Consider the following 26447-nt stretch of genomic DNA (forward strand, 5'->3'; position numbering starts at 1 on the left):
TAATAACCTCTAGATGCTGCGATTCAACAAAGCCTGTTTGGAGAGACTTTCCAGACGAGTCAGACAGCTGAAGCGAATGATTAGAGCGTGGCGTGATCAAAGAGATTCACGCTTTCTCTCATTTATAATTCTGTTGTATATCGCCGGTGTTGTTATTCGGGGCACGCGGCGCCGTCTTGTTGCGGAGGCTTTGACAGGCAGATCTTCTCGGCTTTAAGGCCTCAAACCGCCGCGGGAAGCGTCTGGCTGGAGGTGCCGCATTCAGCCTGAACACCGTCGCTGTGAAATAGAGAATAAATGAAGAGAGCGATGAGAAGAGGACATCAAACCAATCCTGCTGCCTGACAGGACCTGTGACAGCAGAGGATAAATACTTCAGCTCAGATCAAAACACTGAGGAAAGCCGGTTTGTTTGGTTTCCCTGCTGAAGCCGGCGGTGATTTGATGTGTGAAGCTGCCAGGCCGAGTTTCACCGCTCTGTTTCCTCTCAGCGGCTCTTTCCAAATTGTTTCTACGTTTTTAACTTTGTGATGATGCAGCTGCTCAAAAACTCTGATTCTCTGAAGTCAAACTGGTTTCAGACCGCTGAGGTCAGACAGAGGTCAGCTGCAGCTCATCCACAAGGAAATATCTGACGAAAATACTGACAGATACACTCACTCCCTCTGGTGGTGCTGAACACACACACACACACACACACACACACACACACAGCGACCGCTTCCTTTTCCATTAAATCTGGAACTGATTTAACTCAATGTTTCCATGTTTCACTGTTTGACTGTTTCAATGTTTCAATGTTTCAATGTTTCAATGTTTTTATCGAAGCAGAAAGTTTGAACATTTTAAGGAAAGCAGAGGAGGAGGAGGATAAGATCTTCTGGCTGAAAACTGAGATGAAAGCAGTTTGTTTTGATCCTCCTATCTTTGTTGTCTCACTTTTCTGGAGATCAGATACGAACTTTACGCAGCAGGGTTCAGACGGCGGCCTCAGTAATCTCCCATCAGGCCTTTCTGTTCCTCATCACATCAAGTGAAAATCTGACGCCCAGATGATAAAACAGAATTCCCGCATGACGCCGCTGTGATCCTGGACGGTTCATGTTCATCTACGTATGAAAAAGTCTCCTAAGCAGAAAAGACGACCTGTGATGTCATCGAGCGACGCCTTCAGCGGCTCCGGTGGAAACAAACAGATTTTGGCGTTGAGATAAGAGCCGCATCCGGACAGAAAGACGCCTTGAATCTGAAGATAAGAGTCCGATCTGCAGAAAGATTTAGAAAAGTATTACAGACGTTTGAATCGCCTTCTTTTCCATCTGATGCTTTCTCTTCCCACAGCAAAGCCAGACTGAGCTTTAAATAGATTCTTAAATAGAGAAAAAAAGAGGATTTCCTCGTGTTGGCAGGTGAACCCCCTCCTGGTTTGAACGGTTTGAAACCTTAAACCCTTAACATTCCTCTTAAGTAGATTCAAAGTTAGAAAAAAGATTTTTTTTTTGTAAAAAAAAATGTCTCCATATTCCGGACTTCTTTAAAGCTTCAGCTGCTGATCCTGAGGCCGTGTTGTTGTGGCTGCAACATTACACCAATCCCAGATGTGCTTCATTTCCCTGTTGTTCAGCCCGACATGTTTGGTGTCTTGGGAAACTTTGGGATCTGGACTAGAATTTAAAATAAAGTTCTGTGTGTTTGAACGAAGCTCGGCTGCGAAACGCGAGTTTGTATTGATGATGCAGCATGAAGGACCAGGATGGGACCAGGATGGGACCAGGATGGGACCAGGATGGGAAGATCCAGTGTGAGCGTGACTGAGAAGCTTCATCTGCTGCTGAGGAACCGGTCAGCAAGGCAGTCCGCCCAGTCCACCCAGTCCACCCAGTCCACCCATCCACCCAGTCCGCCCAGTCCACCCATCCGCCCAGTCCACCCAGTCCACCCAGTCCACCCAGTCCACCCATCCACCCAATCCGCCCAATCCACCCATCCGCCCAGTCCACCCAGTCCACTCAGTCCGCCCAGTCCACCCATCCACCCAGTTCGCCCAGTTCCCCCAGTTCCCCCAGTTCACCCAGTCCATCCAGTCCGCCCAGTCCGCCCAGTCCGCCCAGTTCGCCCAGTTCCCCCAGTTCCCCCAGTCCACCCAGTCCACCCAGTTCACCCAATTCACCCAGTTCCCCCAGTTCACCCAGTCCATCCAGTCCGCCCAGTCCGCCCAGTCCACCCAGTCCACCCAGTTCACCCAGTGGAAGACTGAAGACTGTGGTCTGCTCCCAGTGTGAAGCTGAAGTCAACAGACGAATAAAGTTAAACATGGAGGCAGATAGAGACTCCAGTCCCTCTCCCTCCTCCTCCTCACTCGTTTTTTCCCAGCAGCCCCTTCATCTCTCCGTCTGCAGGGAAACGGAGGCGTGATGGATGACATCACCGTTCCTCTGTGGATCCTGCCAGATCAAAAACAGCAGAATCAGACTGAAGCTGTGAACCGCCTCACATCTTTCCTGTTCTGCTGCAGTCAGAGGGGGGTGGGGGGGTGGAGGGGGGGGGGGGGGTGAGAGTGGCATGAATTGCAATTTGTGTTTCCATCTCCTGTGTCTGGGAAGCCTGTTAGCGGCGTGTCGGGGAAGGTTACGGTGACGATCCGGCCAACAGAGAGAGTGAAAGAGGCCTCGGAGACGTTTGGTTTCAAATCAACTCATTTTGTCTTTCGCTGCTCCGAGTCGCAGAGCGAAGCCGGGAGAGGTTTCTGTTCTGTCTGATGAGCAGAAACAGTTTTCATTTTATTTGTTTTGTGACAAAACACTCCGGCCTTCATCAGAGTCACAGGTGAAACCATTCAGTTCAATGAAACTGAATTCATGTCGTTCATATTCATATTGTTTGTATTCATCAGCCTCGCTGTATCTGAACAACACGCTCCAATCGTCCAAGCGTTAAGTTTTATTGGTTGCCAGATGTGTCACATGAGGACAGGCGGTGACACTAAGTTGCTAAGCAGCTTAATCAACCTGATGAACAAAGTCTGTCTGTTTCTTTAAAAACGTTTTTCACAAGTTGTAAAGTGACATTTAGTTTTAGATTCCAACAGTCTGCACAAACTTTTACAGACTGAATCAGCTGTAATGTTCAACCTGTTGACGAATCATAACAAGCCCCGCCTCCTCAACAGCGACGCTATCGCTGTAGGAAACATCAGAGTCGAACTGACTGACATCAGGCAACACATCCAAATCAGCTGGGTTCACATCATTATGTATGAGGAGTCAGTTAATTAAAGACAACAGTCTTCTTCTCTATAGACATGTGACATCATGATGATCAACAGTCTTATACAGACATGACATCATGATGATCAACAGTCTTATACAGACATGTGACATCATGATGATCAACAGTCTTATACAGACATGACATCATGATGATCAACAGTCTTATACAGACATGTGACATCATGATGATCAACAGTCTTATACAGACATGACATCATGATGATCAACAGTCTTATACAGACATGACATCATGATGATCAACAGTCTTATACAGACATGACATCATGATGATCAACAGTCTTATACAGACATGTGACATCATGATGATCAACAGTCTTATACAGACATGTGACATCATGATGATCAACAGTCTTATACAGACATGACATCATGATGATCAACAGTCTTATACAGACATGTGACATCATGATGATCAACAGTCTTATACAGACATGACATCATGATGATCAACAGTCTTATACAGACATGTGACATCATGATGATCAACAGTCTTATACAGACATGACATCATGATGATCAACAGTCTTATACAGACATGACATCATGATGATCAACAGTCTTATACAGACATGACATCATGATGATCAACAGTCTTATACAGACATGTGACATCATGATGATCAACAGTCTTATACAGACATGTGACATCATGATGATCAACAGTCTTATACAGACATGACATCATGATGATCAACAGTCTTATACAGACATGACATCATGATGATCAACAGTCTTATACAGACATGTGACATCATGATGATCCTCCAGCTGAATAAATCAGCTGCAGGTCTGGAGCCAGATCACAGACTGGCAGCTTTAACATGTTTGGGGAACTAGTTGGTCGATTTACTCTGAAAACGCAAAGTGGGTTGATTAAAAAAAAAAAAGAGTGTATTATTTATGTATGTTGGTTAAATCCCTTGATGTTTGGTATCTTTCTTTTAAATAACTTTCTTCTTTTTTTCTTTTTTGCTGACTGTCTCCCTGTGAATGGGAAGATGTTGTTTATCATGTTGTTTTTGGTATTTTGTTTCATGAAAAATAATAAACAAATGATGTCCAGCCTGAAGCTGCTGGTTAAGATAAAACATTTATAAAGCTCTAAACTTTAGACACTGAGCTCCAGTTTCTCTGAGGAATCCCTCTGGATGTTCAGCAGAATATTCAGAGTGAGAACTAATTAGGACTGTATGACTTTAATAACGTTATTAAACTGAGTCATAGCTGCTGTGACTCTAATATTCATTCAGTTTGTCTTTACTGAGAAGTTCATTAGCAGGAACGCCATCTGGTTTATAAGTCGATCAGTGAAGTCGATTCAATATGAAGATTCGTATCAATCAAAGTATTTCTGCTAATGAGAGTAATGCATCAGGAGCTTCGTAGTAGGTTCTAGTCAGTGTGGTTCTAGTCAGTGTGGTTCTAGTCAGCGTGGTTCTAGTCAGCGTGGTTCTAGTCAGTGTGGTTCTAGTCAGCGTGGTTCTAGTCAGTGTGGTTCTAGTCAGCGTGGTTCTAGTCAGTGTGGTTCTAGTCAGCGTGGTTCTAGTCAGCGTAGTTCTAGTCACTGTGGTTCTAGTCACTGTGGTTCTAGTCAGTTTGATTCTAGTCAGCGTGGTTCTAGTCAGCGTGGTTCTAGTCAGCGTGGTTCTAGTCAGTGTGGTTCTAGTCAGCGTGGTTCTAGTCAGTGTGGTTCTAGTCAGCGTGGTTCTAGTCAGTGTGGTTCTAGTCAGTGTGGTTCTAGTCAGCGTGGTTCTAGTCAGTGTGGTTCTAGTCAGCGTGGTTCTAGTCAGCGTGGTTCTAGTCAGTCTGGTTCTAGTCAGTCTGGTTCTAGTCAGCGTGGTTCTAGTCAGTGTAGTTCTAGTCAGTCTGGTTCTAGTCAGTGTGGTTCTAGTCAGTGTGGTTCTAGTCAGCCTGGTTCTAGTCAGTCTGGTTCTAGTCAGTGTGGTTCTAGTCAGCGTGGTTCTAGTCAGCGTAGTTCTAGTCAGCGTGGTTCTAGTCAGCGTGGTTCTAGTCAGCGTGGTTCTAGTCAGTCTGGTTCTAGTCAGTCTGGTTCTAGTCAGCGTAGTTCTAGTCAGTGTGGTTCTAGTTAGCGTGGTTCTAGTCAGCGTAGTTCTAGTCAGCGTGGTTCTAGTCAGTGTGGTTCTAGTCAGCGTGGTTCTAGTCAGCGTGGTTCTAGTCAGTCTGGTTCTAGTCAGTCTGGTTCTAGTCAGTGTGGTTCTAGTCAGTGTGGTTCTAGTCAGCGTGGTTCTAGTCAGCGTAGTTCTAGTCAGCGTGGTTCTAGTCAGTCTGGTTCTAGTCAGTCTGGTTCTAGTCAGCGTAGTTCTAGTCAGCGTGGTTCTAGTCAGCGTGGTTCTAGTCAGCGTGGTTCTAGTCAGTGTAGTTCTAGTCAGTGTGGTTCTAGTCAGTGTGGTTCTAGTCAGCGTGGTTCTAGTCAGCGTGGTTCTAGTCAGTGTGGTTCTAGTCAGCGTGGTTCTAGTCAGCGTGGTTCTAGTCAGCGTAGTTCTAGTCACTGTGGTTCTAGTCAGCGTGGTTCTAGTCAGCGTGGTTCTAGTCACTGTGGTTCTAGTCAGCGTGGTTCTAGTCAGCGTGGTTCTAGTCAGTGTGGTTCTAGTCAGCGTGGTTCTAGTCAGTGTGGTTCTAGTCAGTGTGGTTCTAGTCAGCGTGGTTCTAGTCAGTCTGGTTCTAGTCAGTCTGGTTCTAGTCAGTGTGGTTCTAGTCAGCGTGGTTCTAGTCAGCGTAGTTCTAGTCAGCGTGGTTCTAGTCAGCGTGGTTCTAGTCAGTGTAGTTCTAGTCAGTGTGGTTCTAGTCTGTGTGGTTCTAGTCAGCGTGGTTCTAGTCAGTGTGGTTGTAGTCAGCGTGGTTCTAGTCAGTGTGGTTCTAGTCAGTGTGGTTCTAGTCAGCGTGGTTCTAGTCAGCGTAGTTCTAGTCACTGTGGTTCTAGTCACTGTGGTTCTAGTCAGCGTGGTTCTAGTCACTGTGGTTCTAGTCACTGTGGTTCTAGTCAGTGTGGTTCTAGTCAGCGTGGTTCTAGTCAGTGTGGTTCTAGTCAGTGTAGTTCTAGTCAGCGTGGTTCTAGTCAGTGTGGTTCTAGTCAGCGTGGTTCTAGTCAGTGTGGTTCTAGTCAGCGTGGTTCTAGTCACTGTGGTTCTAGTCAGCGTGGTTCTAGTCAGTGTGGTTCTAGTCAGCGTGGTTCTAGTCAGTGTGGTTCTAGTCAGCGTGGTTCTAGTCAGTGTGGTTCTAGTCAGCGTGGTTCTAGTCAGCGTGGTTCTAGTCACTGTGGTTCTAGTCACTGTGGTTCTAGTCAGTTTGATTCTAAGCAGCGTTCTCCTCCTCTCCTGCAGAACCGTTTCCACCTCCAGATGTCGACGGGCGTTCCTGCGTCCGGTCTGTCGGAGCTGCTGCTGTCGGTGCTGCGGCGGTCGGGCTGGCGGGAGGGCATGGCGGTGCTGTGCCGCGGCTGGGAGGAGGCGCGCGGCCTGCTGCGCCTGCTGGACGGCGGGGGCGGAGCTTCGTGGGACGACGACGCCTGGCGCCTGCGCGCCCTGCTCGACCTCACCCGGTCGGCGCACGACGACACCCAGATCCACGACTTCCTGTCCCGGCACTTCCGGCAGAACCGGCCGCCGCCGGCGTCCGTCCTGCTGTTCGGCGCCGACCCGCAGTGCGCGGCGGCGGTGCTGCGCAGCGCCCAGGACCTCGGCCTCACGCTGCCCACGGTGCACTGGATTCTGGGACATCCGCTGAGCCCCGACGCCCTGCACTCCATCGGCCTGCCGCTGGGCCTGCTGGCGTACGGCGAGGTGGAGCGCAAACCGCTGGACTTTTACATCCGGGACGCCCTGCAGCTGGTGGCCCGAGCGGTCGCCACGGCGACGGTGGTGAGGCCGGATCTGGCGCTGATCCAGAATATGGTGAACTGCTACGACAAGCCCAACAAACACGAGGTGCCGTCGTCAGGACAGTACCTGGCCAGGTAAAACCACATCACTTTCTGGTCCGACCTGAAGCTGCAGACAGAACACAGAACGCCACGTCGCCGCGGCGACTGACCACCTCCATATTGTACATTTTTTCATATTTTCCATTCTTTTTCTTTGCCTCAGTATGTTCTGCTGTCCTTACATGTGAATTCATACATGTTTTATTATCTGGAGGCATGATGCATCTTGGGACTGTGTACTGTTGTTTAAACACACGACCCGATTGGCCGATCAGACTCTACAGAAGCGTTGGCTAACATCATTTTAGATGATTAGTCTTTTAGATTCTCTCACCGTCTGCTGCAGCGACAGTTACAGTTTCCTCTAATCTAATCTAACCTGAAGTACACTCTGCTTTCTATCCAAATATTGACTGAAGAAACATTTTAATATTTGACGAGTTTCTGCTGCAGCTTCAGTTTAACATCAGAGTGAAGACAGAACCGGCTGACCCTGTCCAGGTGCAGCGTGGGAATCGAACCCGCAACCCTGTTCTACCCCCTGAGATACACAGCCTACTGTTAGTTTACACACACACACACACACACACACACACACACACACACACACACACATACATCATACAGCATTTTTCTCTCTGACGTTGACAGATGAACATGTTGGAAATATACATTCATCTCTCCTGACAGATAAACAGTATATCCTGCCCTCTCTCTCATTCACACACACACACACACACACACACACACACACACACACACACACACACACATACACACACATACACATGTATTCACAATTACAAATCTCTCTCTGCTTCTTTGTGTTTTCTCTCTCACACAGCTGGAATATAAACATGTCGGGGTTTAAGCTTTATTCATGAGTTCCTCTTAGCTGAGTCCCGGGGGTGGAGGGGGGGGAGGGGTGGGGGTGGAGGGGGTAGGGGGGTGGGGGGGGGGGGGGTGTTATCACACAGCCCACAGCTCAGTTCAGACTGATGCTCCGGCTCTGTGCTTTCTGTTCATCGTGCAGAAGCCACCTGACCCGCAGCCTGCACCACAATCCACAACATGAAATCAGCTGAATCACAACAGGAATCAGAAAACAGGATTTTAATGAGAATCAGATCCACAGGCTGAAAACATCCAAGAAAACAACAAAACAACAAGAGGCAGAGAGACGCTGCAAAAACAACAACAATAACAGATCTGAGAGTCTGCAGGTTTCCATTCAAACACTCAAACACTACAGCAGCTGGTTCACCTCAGTTCAGTTCGGTTCGGTTAAATTCGGTTCGGTTCAGTTCAGTTCAGTTCAGTTCAGTTCAGTTCAGTTCAGTTCAGTTCGGTCCGGTCCGGTTCGGTTCCTCTCTGGTGGATTGCCCATCACTGCTCCACATTATAGGACAGGATTTGTGGTTTCAACCAAAAATCTTCCTTATCGCAGCCAGTCCCATCTCATACTCATCCATACTCATAGGCGGTTTTACCATAAGGGTTAGGTAGGCAATTGCTTGGAGCCTCGTCCGCCAAAGGGCCTCGTGAATTTTTTTTTTTATGAATTCCACCTGTTCTAAATAAATGCGCGTTCATGAGAATTGTGAATTTGCCTAATTGACGCCCCAATAATGCCATATAAGGTTAGGGGTCCGGCCCATATGTCGGGAAGCTTCATTCATAAAAATGACACGGAAGACTAAGAAGAAGTCTACCAGCTCTGAGACTGAAGTCCTACTGTCAGAAATAAATCAACCAAAGCATATAATATTTAATATAATTCAATAGTGGAATCAAAGGCCCTGCTAAAGCCAAGGAATGGAAAAACATAACTTGTGCTGTTAATGCAGTGTTGTCTGTTGTGCGTTCCCTTACGAAAAACAACTATAGGCTTAGTATTCCTATACTACATTTTAGATGAATACTAAATAAATATCCCAACAAATCTATAATTCCCTATAGGAATATTATAGTGATACTACAGAAGACAAAAATACCATGATATGGTCACTATAAACTCACTAGTGAGTATCACAGACACTCTAAGTCCCTATCGGAGTATTATAGGAATATTATAGGACTATAGTGATTTGTCATTAGGGCACCGTCACAGAAATAAAAAAAGAAATGGCTTGACATGAAATTAGATGCAAAAAGCAAGACGATCCATGACTGCAACAGGAGGCCAGGAGGAATTCTCCGTTACAGACAGATGAAAGAATACCTGCTGTAACTGGTGATGTGTCAGGAGGAGGATGCTGCCCTGGACAGAGACTTGCTGCAGCATGTGATGATACAGGCTTATGCATGACTCTAATGGTAAGACCTAAAGCCATGTCTCTTTTTAAAATTTAGATTCACCTGCACACCCACATTAACGTTACCAACTGGAGTAAAATAGCCTAAATCAGATTCATCTCCCTCCATAATGTATTTTATGCAATACAATCTAACCTTGCCTTTGTCTGACCTGAGTGTTTATCAAATAACCTGCCAATTATTAGTGTTTTTTGTTTTGTCTTTGTATTGAGCGCACTTATAGGCTACTGTGGATATTTATGAGATTGCTATTTTTCCTGTGACTATAACCACAGTAGTTAATCTCAACATGATTATACATTACAGTGTCATTTACATATATTCAAACTCAAAATGTCTTCAAAGTGACAGAGATACAATCTATTAGTCAACAACAAAGTATTTTTTTTGCTTTGGAGAACGGCAGGTTGATTGTGCGTGACTCTACGACAGGTCTGGACCACTCTACATTTTGTTCTACCTAAGAGAAAATTCTAAATTGGTGAATGCGGCAAGTTCTCTTAAATCGCTCGTACGAGTGATTTAAGAACAAATCTGTTCGTAGGAGTGGTTTTTGCATGAGGCTCATTGTTCGTAATATCTCACTAGGACATTTTTCATAGCACCTCGGCCCAGTTATCAATTCTCATATGTACAAGAGCCAGTGTATTGTTCTGTAGTATAGAATCCCTTCCTGCTTCCCTCATCTCGTTCTCCACACCTAGCGGTCGCGGTGCTGTGCATCAGATAAAGAGCTCTGAGTGTGTGTGTGTGGGTGTGTGTGTGGGTGAGTGTGTGTGTGTGTGTGTGTGTGTGACTGAAGGTCATTTGAAGTTCTTCAGTTAGAACAGTTATAATTCTCATTTGGGTCTGTCCTTTAGTTCTGTGGCTTTGTTAACTGAAAAGAGCTGCCTTGGTGCCTCCAAATAGTTTTTGTTCACTAGCTATGATCGTGTTAAGCAAAAGGGAGAAGGGCCTCACACATTGGTCTTTGCCTGGGGCCTCCAAATCACTAAAACCGCCCCTGCTACTGAACCCGTCTGTAGCTGTTCTAGACCGGCGTGTTGCAGCACATCTTGGTTTCAGTGTGCAGGACCGGTGGGCGGAGCCTCAGTCTGCAGACCGGCGGAGGGTTTCAGCTCCGCCTCCGGCTGCTGCGGCATCACGGCTTTTAACTGCAGAGAAACATTTGGAATGAAAACATTATGGCACTGAACTCGGTTTCATTATCTGAGGATGATGTTCAAGTTACGGCCTTTTATTGGCCGTCAAACAGATGGCAGCAGTGTTTTCTGCTGAAATGTTCCATTCTGATGAGTTACAGCTGCTGGAAGCACAGAGCAGGAACTGGCAACCCAGCCAGAGCAGGAACTGGCAACCCAGCCAGAGCAGGAACTGGCAACCCAGCCAGAACAGGAACTGGCAACCCAGCCAGAGCAAACCTCTGGTCCTGGCAGGGTAGTGCCTTGCTCTAGGGAACTGAACCCGCTCATCACGTTTCAGTGTTTCAGAAGACGAGATCTCTGGTTCCTGAGCCTGAAGTCTTGTCTAAAATCTCATTCTGTTGATACATCGTCTCTGAACATGATAATTAACAATCTGAACCTGATAAGATTGATCAATTAATCATTCTGATCGGATGACTTAGCAGTGAGGTCGACTCTGAATGTGTAGAAACTTTGGAGCTTTTTATCTCATAACTCCAAACACAAAACCTTTCAATGAATGTAAAACTGTTCAGTTGTCAAACAAAAGACAGACACTCTGGCAGTGAATTTCAAAGTGAAAAGTCATATTTTATTAGTAATAAACCACAGTGCAGACAGAGCCAGTGTGTTTCAACAGTTACAGACTTCCTTACTGCTGGCCAGAGCAGGTTTCCTCTTGTTAAAAATGTTTAGTACTATTTAGCTGATCTTTGTGGGAGAAAGATTAAATATTATTATTATATTAGCCAGTCATTACCGCCCAGATTTCTACCAGCTTGTGTCCATAAGAACGGAGCAGTAACGTCCTTTAGGAAGGGGCTGAAACAATAACACATTTTAAATATTTACAATCCCCATAACCTTTCAATTTAATGTCTCTGCTGCCGGCGGGTTCGGGCGGGAGACAGGAGGCCGGCAGAGGGTTAGAGCCAAATGAGCTTTTCTGACTTTTGTCTTTGTCGTTTCTTTTTCCCTGACAAAGTTCACCATGCCGACCTGCCGTCTGTATTATTAACGGCTGCTGGGCTTCATTATGTTCAGCCTGTTGGTGGTGAATCTGCCATGAAGCGACCCTTCACCAGGCTGAGAGCTCACTGCTGCTAATTTACTGTCGGATCCACACTTCTGCTTCTCTGTAGAAAAACCACATGACAGAAGTTACTTCATGTGTGTTCTGTGTTACTGTGACGCATCGCAGCACTGAGACCGCTGACTGGAAGTCATGAATCTGCTGTTAGTTCTTTCAGTCTGGAGTGCTGCATTTCATACGGTTGATCATTTTTTCTCCTTGATCGTCTTAAACACTGGGTTGGCATTTCTGGTTTTATTCTTATCTATGAGATAGGAGTTTTAGTGTAAGCATTGGTGATGCCAGGTCACTGTGTGCAAAGATGTCTCCTGGGGTTCCCCAGGGGTCTGGTCTAGGACCAGTCCTTTCCTCCATGGATATGCTGCAGCTGGAGCTTGTTGTTCACATAATGTCAGATTTCCTTCTATGCAGATGACACTCGGCTGTATTTATCCATCCATCCCACTGACTTAAAGCAGATTGACAGACTGACTGACTGCCTTCTAACCTGGAAACTTTTTGCAGTTGAATCCCGACAAATCAGAAGTCGTTCTTATAAGTCCTGACTCTATAAATTGCCAAATCGTGAGACATCTTTGTCCGTGGTCTGTTAATGTTACCACAGATTGTAAAAGTCTTGGTATCATTTTTGACAGCAGCCTCAGTCTGGACAAGCATGTTAAGTCAGTTGTGCAGTTGATTCCTCCAACTTAGAAGACATACAAAAATGATATAATTTTAATGTGGAAGAACCTGGAAAGTGTTATGCATGCTTCTATCTCCTTCATGTAGAGTAACTCTCCTTTCACCTGTTTCAGTCTGCAGAGTTTTTACAAACTACAGCTGGTCCAGACTCACCAGGACCAGAAACAGAAAACATGTCACTCCTGTTTCAGTTTCCCTCCATTGGCTCCATCACATTTAGGATCGATTTTAAGATTTTGTTGATCACTTTTCTAAGATTTTCTTGATCACTTTTAAAGCACCTAACAGACTTGCTCCTGGCCGTATGCCTGAGGTTTTAACCCTGTATGATGCTCAGGTAGGAATCTTTCAGCTGTTCTGAGTCCAGACAGAAGACCAGTCCTCTGGACCTCTGGACCCCCCCCCCCCCCCCCCGAAACAGGGTTCCCCCACCTGCCAAATCCCACTTTAACCCCTGGCTGTACATAATTGATATTTTCTTGCAAAGCACTTTGTAACCTGGTTTTGAAAAGTGAAGATAAAGATATTATTATTATTATTATTATTATTATTATTACATCCTTTCTATACATTAGCTTCAGGTTGGGGCTGATCTGTCCTGACTTAGAAAACAGTGATTCTCACACAGTGTCTCTCACCATGTTGTGATGCTGCTCCTCCTCCTCATCTTCATCATACTGTCAGTATTTGTAATATTTACTCGCCCTCGGCTGTGAGCATCAGTTAGCGCTCAGCATCCTGAGCGGAGCGAGCGTTAGCTTCACTGAGCTTGGAGGCAGTGGGAATATTGCTAGCAGCAACACTAGCAGCAGTTGATTCTTTGATGAAAAAAGTCAGTCTGTTTATTTTCCTTTCTTGTTTTGTTTGTCGGCACCATGTGAGTCGCTCTGCTTCACTTTACTGCTTCACTTTACTGCTTCACTGTACTGCTCAGCTTCACTGTACTGCTCAGCTTCACTGTACTGCTTCACTGTACTGTTCAGCTTCACTGTACTGCTCAGCTTCACTGTACTGCTCAGCTTCACTTTACTGCTCAGCTTCACTGTACTGCTCAGCTTCACTGTACTGCTCAGCTTCACTTTACTGCTCAGCTTCACTGTACTGCTCAGCTTCACTTTACTGCTCAGCTTCACTTTACTGCTCAGCTTCACTGTACTGCTCAGCTTCACTGTACTGCTTCACTGTACTGCTCAGCTTCACTGTACTGCTCAGCTTCACTGTACTGCTTCACTGTACTGCTCAGCTTCACTGTACTGCTCAGCTTCACTGTACTGCTTCACTGTACTGTTCAGCTTCACTGTACTGCTCAGCTTCACTTTACTGCTCAGCTTCACTTTACTGCTTCACTGTACTGCTCAGCTTCACTTTACTGCTTCACTGTACTGCTCAGCTTCACTTTACTGCTCAGCTTCACTTTACTGCTCAGCTTCACTGTACTGCTCAGCTTCACTTTACTGCTCAGCTTCACTTTACTGCTTCACTGTACTGCTCAGCTTCACTTTACTGCTTCACTGTACTGCTCAGCTTCACTGTACTGCTCAGCTTCACTGTACTGCTCAGCTTCACTTTACTGCTCAGCTTCACTTTACTGCTTCACTGTACTGCTCAGCTTCACTTTACTGCTTCACTGTACTGCTCAGCTTCACTTTACTGCTCAGCTTCACTTTACTGCTCAGCTTCACTGTACTGCTCAGCTTCACTTTACTGCTCAGCTTCACTTTACTGCTCAGCTTCACTGTACTGCTCAGCTTCACTTTACTGCTTCACTGTACTGCTCAGCTTCACTTTACTGCTTCACTGTACTGCTCAGCTTCACTGTACTGCTCAGCTTCACTGTACTGCTCAGCTTCACTTTACTGCTTCACTGTACTGCTCAGCTTCACTGTACTGCTCAGCTTCACTGTACTGCTTCACTGTACTGTTCAGCTTCACTGTACTGCTCAGCTTCACTTTACTGCTCAGCTTCACTTTACTGCTTCACTGTACTGCTCAGCTTCACTTTACTGCTTCACTGTACTGCTCAGCTTCACTTTACTGCTCAGCTTCACTGTACTGCTCAGCTTCACTGTACTGCTCAGCTTCACTTTACTGCTCAGCTTCACTTTACTGCTTCACTGTACTGCTCAGCTTCACTTTACTGCTTCACTGTACTGCTCAGCTTCACTTTACTGCTCAGCTTCACTGTACTGCTCAGCTTCACTGTACTGCTCAGCTTCACTTTACTGCTCAGCTTCACTTTACTGCTTCACTGTACTGCTCAGCTTCACTTTACTGCTTCACTGTACTGCTCAGCTTCACTGTACTGCTCAGCTTCACTGTACTGCTCAGCTTCACTTTACTGCTCAGCTTCACTTTACTGCTTCACTGTACTGCTCAGCTTCACTTTACTGCTTCACTGTACTGCTCAGCTTCACTTTACTGCTCAGCTTCACTGTACTGCTCAGCTTCACTTTACTGCTCAGCTTCACTTTACTGCTCAGCTTCACTGTACTGCTCAGCCTCACTTTACTGCTTCACTGTACTGCTCAGCTTCACTTTACTGCTCAGCTTCACTTTACTGCTTCACTGTACTGCTCAGCTTCACTTTACTGCTCAGCTTCACTTTACTGCTCAGCTTCACTGTACTGCTCAGCTTCACTTTACTGCTCAGCTTCACTTTACTGCTTCACTGTACTGCTCAGCTTCACTTTACTGCTTCACTGTACTGCTCAGCTTCACTGTACTGCTCAGCTTCACTGTACTGCTCAGCTTCACTTTACTGCTCAGCTTCACTTTACTGCTTCACTGTACTGCTCAGCTTCACTTTACTGCTTCACTGTACTGCTCAGCTTCACTTTACTGCTCAGCTTCACTGTACTGCTCAGCTTCACTGTACTGCTCAGCTTCACTGTACTGCTCAGCTTCACTTTACTGCTCAGCTTCACTTTACTGCTTCACTGTACTGCTCAGCTTCACTGTACTGCTCAGCTTCACTTTACTGCTTCACTGTACTGCTCAGCTTCACTGTACTGCTCAGCTTCACTTTACTGCTCAGCTTCACTTTACTGCTTCACTGTACTGCTCAGCTTCACTTTACTGCTCAGCTTCACTTTACTGCTCAGCTTCACTGTACTGCTCACACAGCAGCTGGTGCCGCCGCAGTGAGCTTCAAGTCAAGTGGTGAAATCTGAAATCTCAGTACAAGTCAAGTAGAAGAGTCCGGCGTAGACTGACGGAGTGTGTGTGTGTGTGTGTGTGTGTGTGTGTGAGAGAGAGAGAGTGTGTATTCAGTCCTTTCAAACTGACAGTAAACTCTCGTCTCCACCAGTATCCTGACAATCCATTCAGACCAGTATGATACTGGTTACCAGTATGTTTCCATCAGAACTGCCTGGTGGTTTATTTCTGTGTCTGTAGCTGCTAGATGTGGATTGGAGACTTTGTTGTTAATGTGGGTTTGGATGATCAGGTGATCTGATACAGTCTGACCAGCAGGACGCAGGTTAACACGGGTTAACGCGGGTTAACACGGGTTAATTCAGTTAACACGGGTTAACACGGGTTAACACGGGTTAACTCAGGTTAACACGGGTTAACATGGGTTAACATGGGTTAACACGGGTTAATTCAGGTTAACACGGGTTAATTCAGGTTAACACGGGTTAACACGGGTTAATTCGGGTTAATTCAGGTTAATTTCAGGTTAATTCAGGTTAATTTCAGGTTAATTCAGGTTAATGGTGGTTATTGGTTAATTCAGGTTAATTCAGGTTAATTCGGGTTAATTCGGGTTAATTCAGGTTAATTTCAGGTTAATTTGGGTTAATTTCAGGTTAATTTGGGTTAATTTGGGTTAATTCAGGTTAATTTCAGGTTAATTCAGATTAACTCATGTTAATTAATGTTAATTCAGGTTAATTCAGGTTAATTTCAGGTTAATTTGGGTTAATTCAGGATAATTCAGGTTAATTTCAGGTTAATTCGGGTTAATTCGGGTTAATTTCAGGTTAATTCGGGTTAATTCGGGTTAATTCAGGTTAATTTCAGATTAATTCAGATTAACTCATGTTAATTAATGTTAATTCAGGTTAATTCAGGTTAATTTCAGGTTAATTCGGGTTAATTCAGGTTAATTTCAGGTTAATTCAGATTAACTCATGTTAATTAATGTTAATTCAGGTTAATTCAGGTTAATTTCAGATTAATTCAGATTAACTCATGTTAATTAATGTTAATTCAGGTTAATTCAGGTTAATTTCAGGTTAATTCGGGTTAATTCAGGTTAATTTCAGGTTAATTCAGATTAACTCATGTTAATTAATGTTAATTCAGGTTAATTCAGGTTAATTTCAGGTTAATTCAGGTTAATGCAGTCTGCATAAAGTGAGTCTCAGTAACAGTGTTGTTGTGTTCCTCTGTCTGTCCCATCAGCAGCAGTGTTGTTTCTTTACGGTCTGTCACTGCTGCAGACAGTCAGTCGTCCTTGTCAGTGTCAGTCAGCTGGACCGGAACTGTTTTCCTCTAATAAGAAAGCGTTCGGCCGGCTCGTCCTCCAAACACCGCAGGTCAGACTCCACTGCCTGTTTTTATCTGCACCTCACATTTAAAATTAGATTAGATTACATTCAAATGTATTGATTCCCGTGGGGAAACTGGGTCGATGCGGCAGCAAATAATAACGGGACAGTAAAGACAAATAGAATGTGTTAAATAAAAATATACGAAAAGTATGAATAGCAGCATGTGCAGCAGGACATAATGAGACAAACAAAAACAATCAATTAAGAATTGTGTGCAATATAAAAATATACAAAAAAAATGAAATTAGATGCAAAAGTATAAAAATATATAATGTAATAACATATACTGAAGAACATGAAGAAAGCAAATATGTGAATTTACCACATGTATACATGATGTGCAACATGTGTGTTATTTTAATTTATTTAACAAACTGATCAGCTTCAGATCAAAAATGATCAGACTGTCATGTCGTTAAATTCTGTTCCTGGACTGGACTCTGAAGCCCCGCCTCCATGTTTCTGACAGGAATCCAGTTCAGATCAGGAATCCAGTTCAGATCAGGTATCCAGTTCAGATCAGGAATCCAGATCAGATATGATATTACTTATCAGTCCCTGGGAGAAATAATCCTACTATCTACTACTACTAGTTATCCTACTATATTATTATAATATTGCTTTATTTATTACTATGGATCTATTTGGTTGTTTTAGTCCATCAGACATTCAGCTCCATATCAGATAAAAATGTTGGAAAATTTCTGTCAGATTCTTACAGATTACCTTAATTACAGATTACTTTATTTACAGATTACAGATTACTTTATTTACAGATTACTTTATTTACAGATGCACAGCAGTATTATCTTCAGTGTTGGCTGTATTTCAACACATGTTGACTGTCATGTCGTAATGTTTGTATGTTACACCGATTATGACCTTATTCTGATTAAAATAATCAGATTAAAGCATTTACATGCCTTAATTAGGTTAATCATATCATTAGTTGTTTATTACCAAGATACCACAGATGTTAACCTGAGCCTTTCATTTTGCTGGTTCAACTTTGTGTTCAACATCTCAGTTATCTCACTAGAAACCGCTAAACACATCAAATACATACTGTATTATTATTGTTAGTAGTGTTACTATTATTGCAGTGGTTGTGGATTCAGACCCTGCAGCCTCTGCAGACTTTAATTAACTCTAATATCATAAATAATAACACATTTTATTTGTATAGTGCTTTTCTAAGTACTCAAAGACGCTTTAAATAGTAAAAGAGATACACAAAACACATAACAGACAGTATCAGTGAGTGAGGCAGAGAATAGAACATTTCAAATAGGGAGGACAAGAAAATTAAACGTATTATTATTATTATTATTATTATTATTATTATTATTAAAAGACCAGGGGGCTGAAAGAGAGTTAGAGATTAAAAGCAGTTTTAAAAAGGTGTTTTAAGGGATTTTGAGGAGAGTGAGGAAGAGTCTCTGATGTGGGAGAGACTTCCAGAGGGAGAAAGTCCTGTCCTTCGTCCTCCTCCTCTCCATCTGTTTGTCAGGATCGCTCAGGTCCACTTGCAGCTAGGTTTCTGTTTTTATTTATAATTTATTCCTTTCTTTCTTATTCACTACCATTTTTATTAAGGTGAGATATTCAGTCTTCTGGGGTTTTTATCTGTCTTCGTCAGTCTGTGTGTAATTTAATTTAGCATGTTTGATCTATTTTTTGTGAATAAATGTAACGGAGCACCTAAATCCTTCATCACCTGTTCAGCTGTGTCCAACCTGCCATAATATTTCCCTGCCGGTGTCGGATAGAGCCTCGCTGCAGCAGGCGGCTCGCTCTGCAGACTCAGAGTCTCCTGCAGCTCGCTCTGCATACAGACAGAAGCCTGGGAATGTGTGAGAGCTGTGGAGATTAACTGTGAGGAGGATGAGATAAGAGAGCGGCAACACAAAGAAATACTACAAAGGAATCATGAAAAGAAATTTAGAAAGGTCAAATTAAGACTGAAGGAACAAACTAATTATGAGTATCTGTTTCATATTACAGTGTGGGCAAGATGCCGGGTGTGATGACTGGTGACGATCACAGTAATCTGTTTCTGTTCAGATGTAATTAGAGTTGATATAATAATATTCATAATTATAACGATAAACTTTTTTGTATAGCACTTTTTAACAACAGGGTTCGCAAAGTGCTTTAACAAATAAAATCAAACATCAAACAAAAAGGCATCACAAGATAAAAGGATAATAGAGGGCAAAGTGATTTAAAACAAGATGGTGATCCTGCTCGTCTGAACCATGTGATGTGATGGGATCTAAAACTGTCACCATGAGATCTAAGCTGCTGTCTTCTGGTCCGCAGGTTCCTGTCCAACACATCCTTCTCTGGACTGACCGGTCCAGTCCGAGTCCACCAGAACCTTTCCCACGTTCTCACCTCCCAGCGCTTCCACATCTGGAGCCTGCGGCGCGACGCGCTGGGCCAGCCGACCTGGGTGACCGTGGGCAGCTGGGAAGGAGGCCGGCTGGACGTGGAGGACCAGGGGGTTTGGCGGGGAACCGGGCGCCGCCTGAGGACCGAGGGACCGGGCGGGAGGACCGGGGGGCGGTGGAGGGCGGGCATGCCGGTGGCGGGCAGCCGGGTTCGGGTCGTGACTCTGGTGGAACATCCCTTCGTGTTCACGCGGGACGTGGACGACGAGGGGAACTGCCCGGCCGGTCAGTACTGTCTGGACGCAGGAACCAACAGCTCAGAAACTCTGGAGCGCTACTTCCAGGAAGTGGCGGGCGGCAACAGCAGCCTGCTGCCCGCGGAGTACGGTAAGTGCTGCTATGGATACTGCATCGACCTGCTGGAGAAGCTCGCCGAGGATCTGAGGTTTGAGTTTGACCTTTATATCGTTGGAGATGGAAAGTACGGAGCGTGGAAAGGAGGCCGCTGGACCGGGCTGGTAGGGGATCTTCTCAATGGAATAGCTGACATGGCCGTCACCTCCTTCAGTATAAACTCAGCGCGAAGCCGGGTGATCGACTTCACCTCGCCCTTCTTCTCCACCAGTCTGGGCATCCTGGTGCGCAGTAAGGACACAGCGGCACCCATCGGTGCCTTTATGTGGCCCCTCCACTGGTCCATGTGGGTGGGTATCTTCGTGGCGCTGCACATCACCGCCCTCTTCCTCACGCTCTACGAATGGAAGAGTCCGTTCGGCATGACGCCTCACGGACGAAACCGGGTGAAGGTGTTCTCTTACTCCTCGGCGCTCAACCTGTGCTACGCCATCCTGTTTGGACGAACCGTCTCGTCCAAGACGCCAAAGTGCTGGACGGGTCGGTTCCTGATGAACCTGTGGGCGATCTTCTGCCTGCTGGTGCTGTCCAGCTACACCGCCAACCTGGCCGCTGTCATGGTGGGAGAGAAGACCTTTGAGGAGGTTACAGGAATCCACGACGCCAAGGTGAGATGTGGAAACAATTCAAACCTGGGTTTGTGGTTTGATGCATGTTCTTTTCAGATCCAGATGTGTCTAAAATACTCTCACCATTTTACATTCTAGGCATTTAGCCTTTCCAGAGAGACTCCACAAGGTCAACAGTACAATAAGCTTCATTTCCCAGATCACCACAAATTACAAGCAACCAAAAATAAGGAGTTCAAAGGTCAGGGCCTTAGTGCCCTTATAATATTACTGTGACAATTGAAAAAAAAATGTTACAGTAAAACTGGACATGAAAAGGGGGCCCTTGCCCATTGAAACACCAAGACTGAGGGGCAAATTCACAAAGAATGGATTACGGCCGCTAATAGCACCATGAATTACGTATCATTTGCAACCGCTATTTGCTCCGTCTCAAGGACCGCTTCACAAAATATATTGCGCTAATGATATGCCAACGCAAACACGCCCATAACCTGTTGCAACTGAGTGCAATTTGCCCCTGTTTTGCGTCTGATTGCAATTATCAATGTGGCAAAGTATAAACGTTGCCTTTGCGCCAACAACACAGTAGGCAGGACAATGGCAGAGAGAAAGAGAGAAATGAATTTTTAGACCGCGAGCTGCGAGTCCTGATGGATGAGGTGCAGAGGCGTTCCTCAGAACTTCAGGCAAGAAATTTAACCGGGACTGCGAGAAACCATATCTGTTGTCAGTCTGTCAGTGCTGTTGGTGTTTCCAAACGCACACCTTCAGACTGCAAAAGAAGATGGCATGATTTGAAGCAGAGAACAAAGGAGAATGAAGGGGAGCTTTATTCATTTATTTTTCATGACACAATTGCATCCTGTCACTGCATCCTTTGTTTGTCATTGCATCTCACTGCATCCCAAAATAAACTAGTAGGGCACTCAGAGAGCGCAGACCTCCGCCAAGGCCAATCCAGTCTTCTATGATATGCAAATGTGCAAGCGCAACCAATATACGGATCCACTCCAAAATGTAATGGGTTCTTCCTTGGCCCATGCTACACCCTTCCACCAAGTTTCATGAAAATCGGGCCAGTAGTTTTTCCGTAATCCTGCTGACAGACAGACAAACAAACACACAAACAAACGCACCGAAAACATAACCTCCTTGGCGGAGGTAATAAATGAGTTTGAGCGGGGCTGTCCATGGTGCTGAATCTTTAGGACAAAATAAAGCCCACTGTGCTGACTAGTGAGATAAGTGAAAATATTTTCAGAGTGAGAAATTGAGTTGTATTGATTGTTTGGTTGTACTGATTTATTTGCTTTTGTTTGTGAAGCAATCTGTGTTAAATTCTAACACAATTTTATTTTTTAGGTCACACAAAGGTGGAATTGTTGCAGAGACATTTGCAAGGTCAATTCAATTCAATTCTCAGTTAAATCAACAAGTGATATTCTCCTTGGAAATATCCGCTCGAGCATGCCTGGCGTTACGATGCCTTCGCCTGCTGCAATCACTGCTGCCATGATCACTGGAAAGTCTGGGCGTGACACCCCTTATAAATGCGCTTCAGTTACCACCAACTCTCTGAAGACGCTAATAATTTCACTCTAACTGCGTGTGGCAATTAGCGCCGGTCTTTGTGAATTGGACTGTTTTTGCAATGAGGCTCATTTGCATAGAAAGGGGCCAATTTAGCGCCAAATGTATGCATATTACCTAATTTAAATACGTGCAAATAGCACAGGGAGCACCGAGACGCTATTTGCGTGGCAGCGCAGTTAGCGGGGCATTTCACCCTTTGCGAGTGCTTTGTGAATTACACGGTTTCTTTTTGTCTTATTTGCACAGATTTAGCGTCAGCAAAAGCCGCACAATCCTTTTGTGAATTCGCCCCTGAGTTTTAAATGAAGCATCACTACAAAGTGATCTTGCCGTATCGCCTGAGCCAGCGGATCCAACACAATAACAAAGAGCAAGGGACTGAGAAGGTTCCCCTGCCGGTTCCCATGCTGAAGTGGAAAATTATTAGACCTAAGATCATGTTTTAACACTGCAGCCGCTGGATTATTATAGAGAAGCCTGACCCAGTCCACATAGCAGACCACTAGACCAAGTTCTTCAGGGCGTAAAATGAACAGGACCATTCGACACGATCAGATGCCTTCTCAACATCAACAGAAAGCACCAGAAACTCTTCATGATCTTTCATATCAATGATATTCAAAACCTCCACATATTGTCACACAAACTTCACCCCTAATAAAACCAGTTTGATCCTCCTTAATAATAAAGGGAAACTCTTTCTCCAACTGTAATGCAAGTATTTTAGAGAGCAGCTTTTGGTCTGAATTTGGAAGCGCAACAGGCCGGTCGGACGCTCATTTATCAGGACATTTCTTTGGGATGAGAGAGATATTGGCTCCCCTAAGTGTTGGTGATAAAATTCCTGATTCAAATGAGTGATTCAGGATGGCTAATAAAAGGTCTATGAGAATATACTGAAATTCTTTGTAGAATTCACAACTGAAGCCGTCCGGCCCTGGCACCTTCCCAGACTGCATCGATTTTACTTCTGTCAGTGCCTCCTCTCTTGTTACAGGGGCATTAAGAGATAATCTGCGCTCATCTGTGACCTCAGGGAGTGTGAGGAGAAGAAATCTTCAGCAAGGAGCTTAGAGCTGTGTGGCTGCTTCAATTCATACAAGTTAGCATAGGAATCTGAAAATGCTCCATTATACCTTTTACACCTTTTTACCATCAGAATCCATAATTGCTGCAACTGTTTGTGAGATAATACTGTTAGAGTGAACTGTACTCAACCTAACTCACACAAATGTCACCTACACTCATCATCATCCATGCATACCCTCAGTGCACACACACACACACACACACACACACACACACACACACACACACACACACACTTTGTATGTGTAGGAAAGGAAAAGTGATTGCAGACCAAACTTTGATGATAGAACCATAAAGACTCAATGAACCCTCTGATTGGTTAAAATAAAAAGCTGGTAGATCAAAATGCTATAGAGAACCTTTCTAAAAGGGTTCTTTGTAGCACCATGAAATGGTTCTGCTATGCTGCAAGCCCAAAGAACCTTTCATAGTACCCTTTTTGTTAAGAGTATTTACATGCGGTGCGTCCGCCATGTTACTGCGACGGCCGAATCTATTTTGTCTCTTTCTACTATCAAATAAAGGTAGAAATCCCCTAAAAATAATATTTAAAAAAGAGTGTATGTGTCCACCTCTCCTCATTTTTCTCCCTCTTCTTCTTCGTTGGTGTTTGACGTCTTGTCTGCAGCTGCACCACCCCTCCCGTGGGTTTCGTTTCGGGACGGTCAGGGAAAGCAGCGCAGAAGATTACATGAAGAAGAGTTTTCCAGAGATGCACGAGTACATGAGGCGCTTCAACGAGCCGACCACGCCGGAGGGCGTCGCCACCCTCAAGTAAGACAACAGTTCATCTGCAGTCTGTAGTCTGATGTCGGAACTGAGTCTTCACAAAACGTCCCAATGTACCGCCGTTGTTGATGATGTCACATGTCAGTAGAACACGTTCATGTCATCGATGGCTCCACCTCTTTTTGTCCATCTGGCTCTTTAAATTCTTGATGCATATAAGAAGTCGATTATCGCTCTGAGACGTTACATAGAGGCTTTCAGTTTCATCACCAGTCTGCTCCAGCCAGCTGGCTTCATCATGGAGGAACACTGTAGAATTGTCTGTTAGTTAATAAAGTCTAAACCTCTACCAACCAGCTAGAAACAGAGAGCTAGCTGAAAAAGACGAAAAAGTGAATAGTTCGGTGAGGAAATTTGTTTCCGTGACGCAGTAAACTGTAGGGAGGCACCAAAACCCTAAATCCTAATTGGCCACCGATCATAAAGCCGATCAGCCAATAAAGTTCTCAATAGGTCATCGGTGATCAGCCTGTCAACTGCCCAGTCATGCTTGCTGTACATGATGTGCCGTTGTTAATACAAAGTCTAGGTAAAATGCATTGTTTCAATCAGCGATCAGATGGATGATCGCCCATTCACACTGTTAAGAAATCAGTCATTGGAATCAGCTCCTAAAAACTTGATCATGCATCTCCAGTAAACTGTCTTGTCTTTAGCCCTGGGCTCTACTCCTAAACACTGAGCTGTAGCTTGAGAAGAGTCAGCTCAGTTAAAGGATACGGCCGGTGTTTTTTAATGCATTTCTTATTGTCAACAAATCCTATGAAAATAACAAAAAAAAAAAAAAAAAAAAGTTTTTAGCTTACAATTGGAGCCAATGACTTCCGGGTTGACGGCTAAAAAGGGAACGTGGGAAGTGGGAAAGTAATGAGAGTAGAGCAAACGCTTTGTTGATTTTGTTATTTTCATAGGATTTGTTGACGGTAAGAAATGCATTAAAAACACCAGCCTGATCCTTTAAACTGAACAAACTGTTAGCTAACTAGCCAGCAAAGATATGTTAATGTGAACATGCTAACGCTAGCTGCTACTAGATACCTTAGCTAGTGTGCTAATCAGATGTGTTAACAAGACAGAAACACAATCAGCTGTTCTCAGAGCTGAGGACCTCCAACATGGCCGCCAGAGGAGGGTTACATCACCTGAAAGCTTTCTATAACTGGCCAGACTGCCAGCTGTGAAATAAATAAAGTAAAGCAGTTAAACAGAGTTTCATACAGAGCCACACGACCCAGATACTGAATCAGTGAAGGAATAGCACAACATCACCTCAAACTGAATTCTCTTATTAAAAGCAGACTTTAAAAATGTAGGTGAATCTATTTTGTAGTTGCCTCCACTTATCTGTTGAGATGATATGCAGCCATTTGTAACCAGCAGGTGAATGAATCTTAAAGCTGTTTTTGGCCAGTAGCCTCTGCAGTAACAGATAAAACACTTTGAACAGAGAGGAGAATTTTTATTTTTCACTCTGTCAAGAGAGAGAGAGAGAGGCAGGGTTCGGGATGCAGTCTGTCTTTGTCTCTCGTCCTTTGGGAGAAGTGTTTGTTGTGGGCCTCAGTGAGTCTGTCATGCAGAGAGCGGCTTCAGAAACACATGAAAAGCAGGAAGGGAAGCAGAGATAAAGTAAAAGTCTTTCTCCAGGTACCGAGGCACAGAGTTGAACTCGGTCGGTGTGAATTCGCTCTCATTTCAAAACCTCGTTACATGCTCTTCTCTGCTCTCATAAAGACTCAGTAATTAGTTTCTCACAGTTTTTTCCCCTGTAGTTTTAAATGTTCTTAAGACCCACAGGAAACTGTTTTAATGCCAAGCTCAGTTTTCTATTGTCTGTCTGTTAAACAAAAACCCGGCAGAAACTAATTAGTTGATCTTTATGAGGGGAAACGAGCGTGAGACGAGTCTTAAAGCGTCTTCAGCCGGAGTGAATGTGTTTCTGTATGAAATATTTGCGAAGAGAAGAGTCGGCAGTTTGAACCCCAGCAGACTGAAGTGTAGGATTTAATCTGCTGCCTGACGTCCCGGACAGCCGTCCTGACCCATAATCCTCTCTGGTTCAGCAGTCAAGCCAAGGTCAGGGTTGGCTAAGGAAGCGTGGCGACTAATTTGGGCCTTTTTTTTTTTTTTTTTTTCATTTTCGCCGTCGGCTCGGCGGAGTGCAGATGTATTCTCCCTTTGTTTGATGCGACAGGCCATTAATGGCTGAACGGCCTGAACCTTCCGGACAATTTCCCATGAGGCACGGCTGCCCCCCCCGACCCCCCCCCCCCCCCTGTCTGAAATGAAGGGTAATCAGGCTGATGAGGACCACTCAGGGAATCTGAAATGAGGCTGAGAGCATCCTTAAAGTTGGATGAGGGATTGAGATGAGATTTTTTGTTGCCATGGTGATGGAGTCCCGGCCGTCTTTCGGTCAGTCCGGTTTGTCGGAGATTAGCTCAAGACCCAGTTTCCCTCAGTGGAGATGAAACATGTTTGGTTAAAGTTTCACATGCAGGCAGAACTCACACAAAATGCTCTCAGTTTCCATT

At 44.7% G+C, this 26447-nt stretch overlaps 1 protein-coding gene across 1 annotated transcript in view; it reads left to right on the forward strand.

Annotated features, from left to right (window-relative positions):
• Positions 1 to 26447, forward strand: part of grin3bb (glutamate receptor, ionotropic, N-methyl-D-aspartate 3Bb) — a 110860-nt gene that overhangs the window by 59347 nt on the left and 25066 nt on the right. Inside the window, exons 2-4 of the mRNA XM_078285810.1 lie at positions 6632 to 7263; positions 19389 to 20481; positions 23756 to 23901. Coding sequence (XP_078141936.1) covers positions 6632 to 7263; positions 19389 to 20481; positions 23756 to 23901 — 1871 coding nt within the window. The remainder of the gene's footprint in view (positions 1 to 6631; positions 7264 to 19388; positions 20482 to 23755; positions 23902 to 26447) is intronic.

The sequence above is a fragment of the Centroberyx gerrardi genome, chromosome 9 (genome assembly GCF_048128805.1).
Source record: "Centroberyx gerrardi isolate f3 chromosome 9, fCenGer3.hap1.cur.20231027, whole genome shotgun sequence".
Classification (NCBI taxonomy): Eukaryota; Metazoa; Chordata; class Actinopteri; order Beryciformes; family Berycidae; genus Centroberyx; species Centroberyx gerrardi.